Source organism: Durio zibethinus, chromosome 11 (genome assembly GCF_047325235.1).
Source record: "Durio zibethinus cultivar Kanyao isolate XHJ-2024 chromosome 11, ASM4732523v1, whole genome shotgun sequence".
Classification (NCBI taxonomy): domain Eukaryota; kingdom Viridiplantae; phylum Streptophyta; class Magnoliopsida; order Malvales; family Malvaceae; genus Durio; species Durio zibethinus.
In genome coordinates, this window is record NC_143172.1 from 27,837,666 (window position 1) to 27,850,778 (window position 13,113).

The 13,113-nt window shown below is 30.6% G+C and overlaps 1 protein-coding gene across 1 annotated transcript; it reads right to left on the minus strand.

The window, feature by feature from the left end:
• Window positions 1-4,562: 4,562 nt before the first annotated feature.
• Window positions 4,563-9,339, minus strand: LOC111289721 (sucrose synthase 7-like). The gene is made up of 15 exons (XM_022880989.2): window positions 9,048-9,339; window positions 8,793-8,925; window positions 8,530-8,684; window positions 8,152-8,344; window positions 7,919-8,037; window positions 7,565-7,781; window positions 7,378-7,473; window positions 7,108-7,281; window positions 6,889-7,005; window positions 6,611-6,777; window positions 6,291-6,515; window positions 5,649-6,215; window positions 5,411-5,549; window positions 5,132-5,337; window positions 4,563-4,876 (listed from the first exon to the last, which is right to left on the minus strand). The coding sequence occupies exons 1-15, from the start codon at window positions 9,218-9,220 to the stop codon at window positions 4,762-4,764; spliced, it is 2,796 nt and encodes a 931-aa protein (XP_022736724.2). The 5' UTR covers window positions 9,221-9,339; the 3' UTR covers window positions 4,563-4,761.
• Window positions 9,340-13,113: the final 3,774 nt, after the last annotated feature.

The window sequence follows — 13,113 nt, forward strand, 5'->3', positions numbered from 1 at the left end:
CCTTTCTTCTATCAAATTCATCTTATGTTGGGATTTAGGATCTTTTTTTACTTTCGACACACTTGTTTTGAGCTTTTCTTATTTTCTTGGATGATTAAAATCAAGGATATAGATCGAATTTGATGACTTCATCCCTGTGGTTGTAGTAGCATACCCCAAAAATTGGGTAGTTTTTTATGTTGTCGGCATGGCAAGGTAGGTTAATGGGCATTCTTCAATAAAGGGCATAAATTGCTATTTCATTACTTGAGATGTTTGGGCTTGATGTGGGATGCAACCTAGTGGATATGAGGGGCCATCATCATCTTGCTGTTGGTGTCTCTCTTGGGTAGCTTTTTCCTTCACTATTTTTTTCCTTTTGCCTATTTTCATCATCATCAACATCATTATGGTCAACTATTCTTTTATTTCCTCTTGTATCTTCTCAATATTATCTATCTTATTAGCCCATTTTCCTTCCATAACTCTAACTTGATTGTAATATGAATGATGAACAAGTTGACTTCAAACCTTGGGTGATTGAGCTACTCTCGGACCTTTTATTATCACAATTTTATAATCAAAATCCTCTGTGATTTATTAGTAACAAAAAGAATTTTATTTTATGACAAAAAGTATTGGCAAAATTTTAAAATCTTTTTATTTATAAAATTCTTTTCATATGTAAAAAAAAAAAATGCTATGTATAAATGCATAGTTGGTGCATCAATGCCATGATCATTTAAGAGTGATGTGAGATGAATTTATATATACACATGGTCCAAAAAAAAATCTTAGTAATTCAACATCACATTTAAAAAAAAAAAAAAGGCAAAAGAATTTTTTTTTAATTTTGAAAAAGGGGTGTAAAAAAAACTCATATTATTTTTGAATATGACAACATTTTTTTTTCTTAAAGACTTCTTTTATTTCATTTTAAAAAAATCTAACCAAAAGAAAATATTTTTTTCCTTTCATTTTCTGTTTTGGATAAAAAGACAAATGACAAAATTATTTATACCCAATTTTCAAATTATGACACTTTTTCTTTTAGTAATTTTAGAGAAAATATATAATTAAAAGAAATTTTTTTAAGAAAAAGAAAAGTCCATATTTTAATTTTTTTAGAGGAAAAAAACATTTTTTACTTTTTTTTTTCAAAATGCAAAAAAAAAAATCATGGAAGATATAAATTTTAGACAAACGTACAATAATTTAAATTAAATGAAAAAAATAAAAGTTTTTTTTGTAAATTTTTTTTGTAAATTTTTGGTAGCAATATTTAACGATTTTATTATTAATAAAAAATATTGTCAAAAAGAAAAATGTTTCTTCACATGTCAAAACTCGAGTGATTCGTACAAAAAGATGAACATGGCTATATTTAAGGTTGGACCCTTAAAGCTTATTATATGCTTAATTTGGATTGATACATATCCAGAAGTTCTCAAATTATTTCTTATTTTAGTCATTGTTGGATTAGTGTGGCACCAAAATCCTTATTCATTATAGGTTATGAATGGAAAGAGTTTAATTTGAATGAAAATATTTCACTTATCATTATAGAGGTTATCATCTCATGAGAGGTACTTTTTTTCCTTCTATAATTGATAGAATTTAGGTATAAAGCTAAAGCATAAAATGTAATGTGTCATCTTTTGTGTGAGGAAAAATAATACTAAAATTTTCATCCTAAATACCCTATAATTTATTAAATATAATATATACAAAAATAAATAAATAAATAAATAATTAAAACTGACATAGTTAAAATAAAATGCAAATATATTATTATTATTATTTAAAGGAACAAAATCCAAATTAAGAAAGTTAAAATTAAATATCAATTAAGACTATTAAATCAAAATTAAGAATAACACATAATTAATTTTAGCCTGGCTCTAAAAAAAGTCTTAGTGAAGTTGTCAAATTGTTATAATGGTTTTGAAATCATTAGACGAATTTAAAAATATAAAAAATTATTACCAATAATTTTTAGCTAGATGCATTTGGTAGCCTTTTAAAACTTACATTTTTAATAAAATTTTAAAATTAATTAAAATTTTATTAAAAAGATAATTTTTGGATCTACGAAAATAATTTGAATTTGAAAGTACGATTACGCATGGAAAATGATTAGCATCTCCGTAATGTCGATTTTAAAAATGATATTAATTAATTATGTGTTATTCTTTAATCTTGACAAAATTGATCTTAATTTGGTATTTAAAATTAATTTTCTTGACACCTTTTTTATTTGTCAAAATTTTGGTTTTTTATTTTTATGTTTTTATTTTTTTTTATTAAAGCTTTCTATTTTCTATTTTATTTGTTTTATTATTATTTAGAAAAAGAAAATTATTTCATTTTATTTGGGAAAATATAGAACATTGTTATTGAAAAACTCTTAAAATATTCTAATATGTTAATAAAATTGAATGGATTTTTTTTACTTAGATATTTTTTAAGAAATACTATTAGGATTTCTTTAAAATATCATATTCGATTATCCACATATAATTTTTCATGATTGAGTGATATATATATGTAATGCAAACAATTAAATATAGTATTTTATGCAGTGAGTACACGTTATTTGTATATTTATATTTTGACTTATTCCCATCTATTTATTTTTTTTATAAATTATTAAGCCCCTATTTTTAGAAAAATTTATTTATTAATTTTATTTATTTTTACATATTATGCATTTCTTTTATAAAAAAAGAAGAAATTTTTATAATTGAAAATTTTTAATAAATAGATCAATACACTTAATAGTATTTAAAAAAAAATTTATCTAAATATTTGAAAAATATTACTATTCAGAATCTTATCATAATCAAATAAAAAAATTTTTATCTTTTTTTTTGAAAAAATTATTTATTAATTTTATTTTTTAAATTTTATGAATTTCTTTTATAAAAAAAAAATTAATAAATATTTCAATACTAATATTTAAAAAAAAATTTCTCCAAAATTTTTGAAAGGAATTACTATTCAAATTATCTTAAAATCTCATCATCTTCGAGTAAAAATTTTTTTTCTTATTTTTTAATTTTTTAACTTTTTGTTTTTTTTTAAGAAATAGTGGGAATTTTTTTTTTTTTTTTTGTTTTTGGTGCAGTGGTGAGGGTGGTCTTTGAGTGGGGTCACGGTTGGATTTTTTTTTTAGATGGTTGCGGAATGGATCTTAGGAATGAGTGATGGTGGTGCTTTTTAGGACCGTTGATCGGGCTGGTTTTTCGTAGGTGTTTGGTGATAAAGAGGCGTCGAAGGGTGTTGCTGGTGGAGGCAGTGAAGTTTTTGACCGAACCTTTGTTGGGATTCTTAGGGCAGTGGGGGTGAAGGCATTGATGAGTTTTCGTGGGTGCAATGGGTTTCTTTTGTTGGAAGCAGGTAGCCATTGAGATGGTTATGGGGGTTGTGGTCAAGGTTGTTTTGACAGAGTGTTCTTGTTCGTGAAAAATTCCTCTTCTCTGCTTGATGTTTGGCTTAGTTTATAGGCATTGTTCAAATTTTGGTTACATGAAAACCCAGCGAATAGAGATGGAAATCCAGAATGTAACGGAGAGGGTTATTGGGAGCTCAGATTTAGCTGCAATGGTGGCTGGGCAATGCAGAGTAGGGTGGCGCTAGAGTGGTGGAAATTGCAGGCTAGGGCGGCTGCCAGAGTAGGAGGGGGGCTGCAGTGATGGGTCATGGCATTTGGTTCGATTTCTTCTTCCATTTTTTTATAATTTTCATATTATTATTATTATTTTAAAAATAATTAAAACTTGGGCTTAAAAACCTTGGACCTCGCAAATTGGTTTTGGGCCTTAATATTAGGCTTGAAAATATGATCAAATTAAAACTAAACCCAACAAGACCTAATTAGTAAGTTTAAATAAGCCTTAATTGTGAAAATCAAAATTTCCAACAAAAATTGAGATTTACGGGGATAAATATTAGTGTTTACAATTATATGATTAATTGATAGTATATAACACTTATACAATATCAATATATCAAATACTAGTTCTTCTATGATTTAATCATTTCATAGTTTTTTTTATTTTTTTATTTTTTATTTGAGAACTGGTTTCATTCTTTACACAGCCTTGTAACTATTCAAAATGAATATATAGAAAATGTCTTAATTCACTTTTCGAAAGCATTCTTTAAAAATATTTAGTATTTGTTACTTTTAAAAAAAATCCATCATCTACTTCTAAGTTTTCAAATTATCTTTTCACCTTAAAAAGTGTTTTTAAAAGTGTTTTAAGAAATGTATTTAGCACTCTCCTATGCCATATTACTTAAAATTGGGTAGCAAATAAACTCAGTAAATAGTTAAAGAGCTCGTTGGGGGAAGTGGGGGGGGGGGGGGGGGGGGCGATTATAATAAAGAAAAATAATCTGGTGGAAGAAGTCCAACCAAACAAAAAAAAAAGATTATAATACGGTTAATAATTTTCATTTGTTTTCTAAACAGAAAATGGGTTTGTTATTAGTGAATTAACATTAAAAAAGACAATATTTAAAAAAAATTTTTTTTGGGTTTTTTATGTACAGAGAGATGAAAAAAGTGACAATGTAGTGAGGGAAAAAATCAAAATTATGACGTGGCATTAAGAATCCCTAAGTAAAAAAACTTAGAAGTCCCTTTGTTAAGGGATAAGGATTTTATTTTTACACAAGTTTTTGATCATGTAGTTAAGGCAAGGCATCTTATTCATTAACAAAGGTTTACAAACTGAAGAATGTTTAGGTCTCTGTCATCCGCTTATACGTTCAGGATTACCACGTAAACCTGTAGTACAACTTTCTTATGACATAATAAATGAGCAAGAGAGAACCAACTATGAAGCAGAACTTCTGAAGAGAGCTATTCTTCTTCTGCGAACTTTTAGATCTGTGACCAAATAATTTTGGGTAAGTTAGACCAAAGCAAGTGATGTATTCAATATGGAAAATTTTAAATTTACGTTCTTATTACTTTGCTTAACTTTCATTTCTCCTTTGCTCCTTTTTGTGTGTGTGTGTGTGTGTGTGTGTGTGTGTGTTTAGGTTTAGCATGTACACAGTTTATGCTATAGGTCGTGATGCAATCATCCAGGTACACTTATGGATTATGAGCTTGAGTAGAAGACAGAGCTAGATGGCATGCCTTGTTGACGGAGTTTCTGCGGCTGGTTGAGGGCCAGCCTTACCCAATGCTGCTGGTGCTGCGGGCTGTCCTTGTTTAGATACTACAACTGGTCCTAGTTTCTGGGTTTCAGCAGTTGCAGTTGGCACTGTTGATTGTGGCGGTTTAGTTATCGGCAAGGGTAGTTGTACTTGGGCTTGTTCACTTGGAACAGGCACAGTCCTTGCCTGTTACAATAACTTTGTGGGTGAGAAAAATAAATTTGCGTACCACTCATAAATAATGTCCAAAGTCACTCACCAAATTCCTGAATTGGAGATTGTAAAGCAGTTGAATGTATCTTTGCTTAGCTAGATTTTGTTCTTTGTTCAATTGCCTCCAAAATCCATAGATGGATCCCATGTTCAACAGTTTGTTCGCATAAATCTCCCATGTGTAGCTGCATATTCAAATAAATGCAAGAGAGATTAACTGAAGCTATTCAATGAAAATTTTCTAGGCTAAACTTTTTCATTGGTGCCACTTTAGTGCATGGTACCATTCATGTATGCGATGGAGTCCTGCAGTTGACACCCTGTTCCAATGTTGGGCATCCATCTTGCACTTGTCAAAGAAATCAGCTATGATGTTGCTGGATTGATCCCCATTGTTTGGATCAATATGGAAACCTGAGACCCCATCCACAATAATCTCTGCTGGGCCTCCTTTGTTGGTTGCAAAGGTAGGTAATCCACAGTTCATTGCTTCAATAACAGTCAGACCAAAGGCCTCATATAGGGCAGGCTGCACAAAAGCTCCCTTCGTATCAGCAATCCATCGGTACAGCTCTCCATTGCGATGCCTATCGGTTTGGGCTGCTATCCATCTGAATTGGCCCTTAAGTTGATATTGCTCCATCAAATGATGCATTTTCTTAATTTCTGCTTGTTCTTCTCTGTCATTTGACTGGGATGGATCGAAGAATCCAGCAACAACAACGAGATTTACTAAATCTCTAAGCCTTTTGTTCTTTCCATACCACTCAGTTAGACCTGTAATATTCTTCACTGTATCAAGTCTTGCCATAGAGAAGATAATCGGCTTCCTCCTGTCTGCCAGATATCCACTGTTGCAAGCATAATACAATTAAGATTAGTTAGTTTCCTTGAACAATTAATATTGCGGAAATGAATCGTCTTACATGTGCTCGTTGTTATCCTTCTGGCTGTACAGTAATTCTTCAATGGCTGGATGGAAAGAGGATAGACGCCTGTTTTTGTCTATGTAGGGAAAGTAGACAGACTGGTCAGCCCCTGGGGCAACTATGTTGAACTTCGGGTCAAAGATATTGATGCCTGAGACAACCCGGCAAAGTCCGGGCATGGTAAAGGCTGCATGACTTTCATATTGTCCAGGTTTTTCCTTGCTGGGTACCAAAAAAAAAAAAAATCACCACTTTTGAGATAACACTTGATATAAAGTCTCATGTTTGATAACATAAACATATAAAAAGTAAACAACCTTCCGGCAATTTCCTGATAGGTGCTGGTTATGATAAAATCAGTGGCATTCATTGCTATTATGTCAGCTGTGAATTGACATGAAAAGTGATACTTTGCTTCTAGTTCTTTCCATTTGACATCTGAATCTTCGTACTTAGTTTTCTCTAAAGCGTGGGCTATAGTTCCCTGGGATTAGAAGATGTAATAAATGCATCTCAATTGTCTCATAGCTAGATAGATAGAAAAAATTTGCATATTGGTATCTGTTAGTACGAATTGTCAAAAGCCGTTATAAACCTGTGTGATTCCAAGTTTGCAAGCTATTAGAGATGCCACCAAATTTCCATCACTGTAGTTTCCAATTATGAGATCTGGTTTACATTCCATATGTTCAAGGATTTTGGCAACAGCATCCTAGTCGTGAGAGGCATTGAATCCAAGATTTAAATTAAATTCAAGTCCATGGAAAAGGTAACAGCAAATCAAGAATAAAAGTTAGACACCGAAGGCACATACCTGTGCAAATATCTCTAGAAATGGATAGATGTCAAACCGTGAGACCCATTGACGAAGTACCCCATTATCTGTCCTGAATGGGATCCTGAGAATTTGGGAGTGCTTGGTATTGATGATCGGCTCCACCTCTTGGTTGCACTTGGTTCCTCGAGCATCCGGAATCAGGCGAGTTACCTATAATAATTGCAAAAAGCCGCGTTGATGACGAGGTATAAAATTTATAACTCTTGTTTCATAATTGCAGCTGTTGAATATATATATGTAGCTCACCACAAGAATCTGAGGCTTCACAGCGAGGCCTTGTAATTTAATTCTAAGTAGCAAGGCTTCTTCAAGAGCTCTTACTTGATCAAGAATGTAAACCACCTGTTTAAAATTAGCACAATAATTCTGTAAGTAATGAAGTACTTATTAGTTACCTGATCAGTTCCGTTTATTTTTACTGTTTATGCTATACCTGGCCTCCGGTATCTGGCAAACCGAGGACATCTGACTGCCCAAAGTAACCGTGAGGTGATAAGATTACGATCCTAAACACGGTTGGGAGCAAGCTAAAAAGTGACTCAAGTTTTGCTGGTTCTGGTGTTTGTAGCACCTCAGAAAGGGTCATCAGTGTCTCCTTAACTCTTTCTGCATTGTCCCCCCATCCTTTCTCAAAACCTAAGTCTTTTAACCTGATATTTATAGAAACCTTTGAAAAGGTAAGAAAATATTTTCCGTTTTTATATTTGCTATGTATAAAATAGTTACAATGTAGATATACTTGAATTTGGTTGGGATTATGGCGGGGGGAAGTGGAAAATACAATAACCTTTGCTCAAAATTCTTGTATGGCGTTTCTTTTGCTAACGCGGAAATGACATTGTTAGCTGCGAACAGAGCTGTTGTAAGCTTGTCAACCGTATTTAGATTTTCATTTATCAGGAGATCCTGAAATTCCAAGTACGTCCATGCATGATTCTCCAAATAGTTTGCAATAATAATGCATCTCTCTGCATAATGAAAATAGAATAAAAGAAAAAATGGAGCCACTTATTCAAGTACCTCCCCTTGGTGATTAAGGGCCAATAAGTAGTCCAGCAGTAGCCTTGCGCTTTCGCAGTTCTCACATAACTTTTTGAACATAAACTTTGAGATGTAGCTGGCTCCATTGCCAATGCTACAAGGAAGAGTTAAATGAGGGGTATTGTAGTTAATGGCTGCGAAATCTATTTCCAGCGCATTCTCATCGTTTGCCCTGCACCGAAAAATAATGATAGATGAGAATTAACTACGGAACAATAATTTTGTGTTACAAGTGAAAAGTACTAAAAATCAAATAAAATAAGTATCTTTATCCCGACTCAGCTAAACCCAAGTTCAAATTTCAAATTTTACTACACGGAGAAGTAATAAATTTACAGGAGAGTTATACAATTATACCAATTTTGGTCGAAGATCATTTCTTTGAACTTCAAGTATTCTGAAACGTTAATTGCATCTACGTGGAGGTTTTCAGAGTCCACCTTGACAAACTCCCAGAATCCTGGATTTGGTCTTACAGCAAAAGCAACATATGGTGGAACAACAGCTGCCTCCTGTAATTTTTTTAGAGCTAATAATATTTATTTATTTATTTATTTATATATACCCGAAATCAGAACCAAAAAAAAAAAAAAAAAAACTCGCGGATAAAAATTCAAGACCTGCGTGGAAATCACAATGAAACCAATTAGTCCCTCCAGGATCTTGCTTCTCTCAACCTTGTCTTCTATTGATTTCTCTACTTCATCCATCAAAGGCTGACGTTTCAGTAACCTTTTTCCTGTTGCCACCAGCCTTTTTGCAGGATATTAAAGGAGTATTAAACTATGCATAATACTAAGATTCAATTCAATGAGAAATTATGAAACAAGGGAGATTTGATTGAAATGCATTACTATATTATATATCAAAGATACCTGCTGAAACACCTCTTCATATGGTAGGTGCTCTGCCTCAAAGCATCAGGCATGCTATCTGCAATTGTATCCGATCGTTTCAAGGGTTGGCGGGAATCCATTTCAGTTAAAACAACACAAAAAATTACTCCAAAAACACAAGGGCTATGAATCAACGAAGTATGGACTTGCATCTTGTCTTATTCTATGAAATATTTATAGAGGGAGTGACTGAGATCAAGAAATGGTGCAAAGGCTAGGAAAGGGAGGAGGACAAGGAACATTCTTTAGTGTTATTGGTGGGAAATCTAATTTTGAAAACAAGAAAGATACCCATAATTGATAGATTGCCTTTGTTCCAAGATATCACGAAAAGAAAAAGTAGAATCAAAGAATACTAAGGAACGTGTAAATTGACCGTAGGATTTCAATCTATTCTTTTCTTCTCATTTTCCTTCTCTTAATCAATACCAGGCTGATGCCTAAGTAGTTACTTGTCATCCATCATTACAAAATTTTTCTTTTTTTTAACGACACAAAATTCATGAATCAAATATAGAGTCTGTTTACTCTTCCTATTTAAATTTCTATCTAAAAGAAAATGTTTTATCTATGTTTATTTGAATTTAATCAAGCATATCACTTTAATCCAAAGCTTGGATGTTAGAAAAAATAAATTCTATATTCATTAGCCAAAGAAAATAATATATTATACCATATAATAATCTCTAAAGTAATGTTTATATATTATTACATTAACATTGAACTTTTTCAATAATGAAAGTGTGTAAAACACAATTGTGCATGGAACAAGAATAAAGCAAGAAACCATTCAAGATATATAAATGTGGACTAAATGTCCAGCAGGCCTTTGCAGGGCTGCTTGATTTCATATGTAATTCCAAAATTAAAATTATTTAATGATGCACTCCTATTTTTCAAATTGATGTCTTTTTTTTTTAATTTTCAAATTTAAGTTTACTTTTATTTTTATATGAAAATTTATTAAAATATTAATAATATAGTTTTTTTTTTTAAATTTCCGTGATATATGTCCCTCAAAATATATTTAAAATAAAAAACTAATTAAAAAACTAAATGAGATATGTGTCGATTTATTGATCCGTTTGTATAGTTGAAATTTTTACTTTATTTAAGTTGCATATTAATTTTAAAATTTTTTATTTATCATTAAAATTTATAATTTATTAATATTACAAAAAATTTTCTTTAAAAAAATATATAAAAACACTAAAATAAAAACATCTTTCTTAAATCTCCAAGATAAAATCAACGTGAACATTTATATCATACTATTATATAAAATTAAGGTGCAAATGAAATTATTTATTTTGAAAATCTTATCACCACGACGATAACGATATAAGAAGAAGTTTCGTAAGGTCAAATTTATCTCTTAATTCAATTTTCTTTTAATTATCCATTTTATTCCCTTTCATCTTTACTTTAGCCAAACGAGCAAAACGGAGTAGAGTCCATTATTGCCGGTTGAGAATTATGACTACATCCAATCACCATGTTGCCCAAGCTTAAGGAAATGATATCGCCCTTGAACTTTTTCCGCAGCCAATAGTGAATAAATCATCTGTAACCCAACTGCCGTTAATCTAAAAGATTGAATAGCAAAATTTTGCAACTAAATAATGCAACTAAATAATACTTGATCATAACATATTAATGTTGCAAAAACTTGGGTTTTCTTTTAAAGAAAAAAGGAAAGCACCGTCGGTTACTTTTCAGAACAGCTGATTTGGTTCAAGGAAAGCAGCAGGAAAGAGACACGGCCAAAATAGGAGAAAAGCCAGCACAGTGGTCGTCTTCTGCAACTTTACTTTTTTCAACTTGTTTTTTCCTTTTCCTTTTTATTATAATTTAGCAAGCTTGAAAGTGAAGGAAAAGATGCAATTTCTGTAATAGCAATTCCCAAGTTCCAAAAGGAAGTCTAGGTATCTATTCTTTTCTTCTTATAATACCTTGTTTTGTCTGTATGGCATTCTAGCATTATGTATCATTTGATAACTAAGTAGATCTCTATCTTTGATTCAAATAGAATTTAGAATGAAAGCATTTCAAGTATATTTATTGTTTGTAAATGGTATTCTTGGGTGTCTTAACTGGATGGTAGCTGGTTGAAGGTTGAAAGTGAGGGAACATGTATTTGTAGTCAGAAAACACGATCAAAAAGCGTCGGAATTGATTTTTCGAGATATGCGTCGACGCTCAAGTTAATGAATGTGTCTAAGGTTTGATGAGGAAGAAGGTAAGGAGTATAAAAGAAGCTACAATGGAGAGCAATGCTTAAGTCTTATGTACCGAGACTTCTTTTTTACTTTATATATGAGATGAAAGAGGATAAATTGACTGAGACAATTGATAATTGATAGTGAATTTATATGAAACTCAATGAGAGTTCATGTGTGTGACTATTGTCATAACATATCATTCTGGGACTCGACAGCTAGACGTAAAACTAAGAAGTCGTCAAAAATCTTTTTTGTTTAAGTGCGATTGATCACCAAACTTATATTTTGGTCTATGAATTCGAGGTTAGGTTTGGGAATACGGTTATGCATAAAGAAGGTTATAGCACCCCATAATGCTCGTCCAAAGACAGTACCAATTAATTGTATAAAATCCTAAAATGGTCTTGTTCAAATAATCCTTTACTTATTATTCTATTATTATTATTTGAATATTGAAAATTTTTTAAGTTATTTTCAATATTTTCGGTGTAACTTAAAAAATTTTCTCACCTCAAAATATTTGAAAAAATTGCTTATTTTTTTGGAAGGGTGCTATCGTTAGTTCCATTTTAATAGCAAATTAAATTATAATTCTCTTATCAAAGGATTTCTAAAATCACACCAACACTTTTATTATAATTCTCTTATCAAAGCATTTCTAAAATCACACCAACACTTTTGATATGATTAAGAGAAATTTATTATCTAAAAATTTTGAGAAAGTTACCACTTGTGAATTCCTTTTAATTTTATCATCGACGAGAATTTTAATTTACTTTAAAACATTTATTAATTATTTGTGATTATTATTTAGGCAAGTAACAATTATATGGGTCTAATTCTCAAAATCATTCCAACACCTTAAACCCTGAACCTTTACCCGAAACTATAAAATCGCTCAAAACCATCACCCGAAGCCTTAAAATCACCAAACCAACCAACCACACACTTGAAACACTAAAATCCTCTAACCTTAAAACCCTAAATAATATACCCACTAACCCCCAAACAAAAACCCTAAAATTGTTTCTCCTTAAAACTGTCACCCTAAACCTCTAAAACACCAAACCCGCTAACCACCCTACCAAATCCCCTAAACATTCAACATTAAAACCGCTTACTAGAACCCTAAAACCACCAAATCCACACCTAAAACCCTAAAATCGCTCTATCCTAAAATTGTCACTGAAAACATGAAATCACCTCTGAAATAATAATTATTTTAATGATCTTAACCATCTGAATTGATTCGACAAACACATTTATTTTTTAAATATTTTACTTATTAATTTTTAAAATATTATTAAATTAGTATTATTTTTATCTGAATAAACTTGTATGATTAAAAATAATTTTTTATGACAAAACAAAGATTATAAAAATTTGAGATTGATATTTATTCAAATAGTTGTAACTATTTGAACCGGTTCTAAAAACAACTTTAGTTTTTAAATCTCTTGCTTAATAATTTTTGAAATATTAATAAAGTAGTATTATTTTATTTTGGATAAGTTTTTATGAACCGAAATAATTGTTTTATGACAAAATAAAAAGTCATAAGAATTTTAAATAGATAATTGTTTAATTAGTCATATCTATTTGAGTTTGTTCGATAAATAAATATATATTTTTTAAATCTCTTGCTTATTAAATTTTTGAATGTTAATAAATTAGTATTATTTTATTTCAAATAAATTTGTATGAGCTAAAATAATTATTTTATGACTAAACAAAATGTTAGAACGATTTGAAATAGATAACTGTTTTAATAGTCTTAACTTTTTGAATTAGTTCGACAAATATATTTATTTTTTTGTTATTAA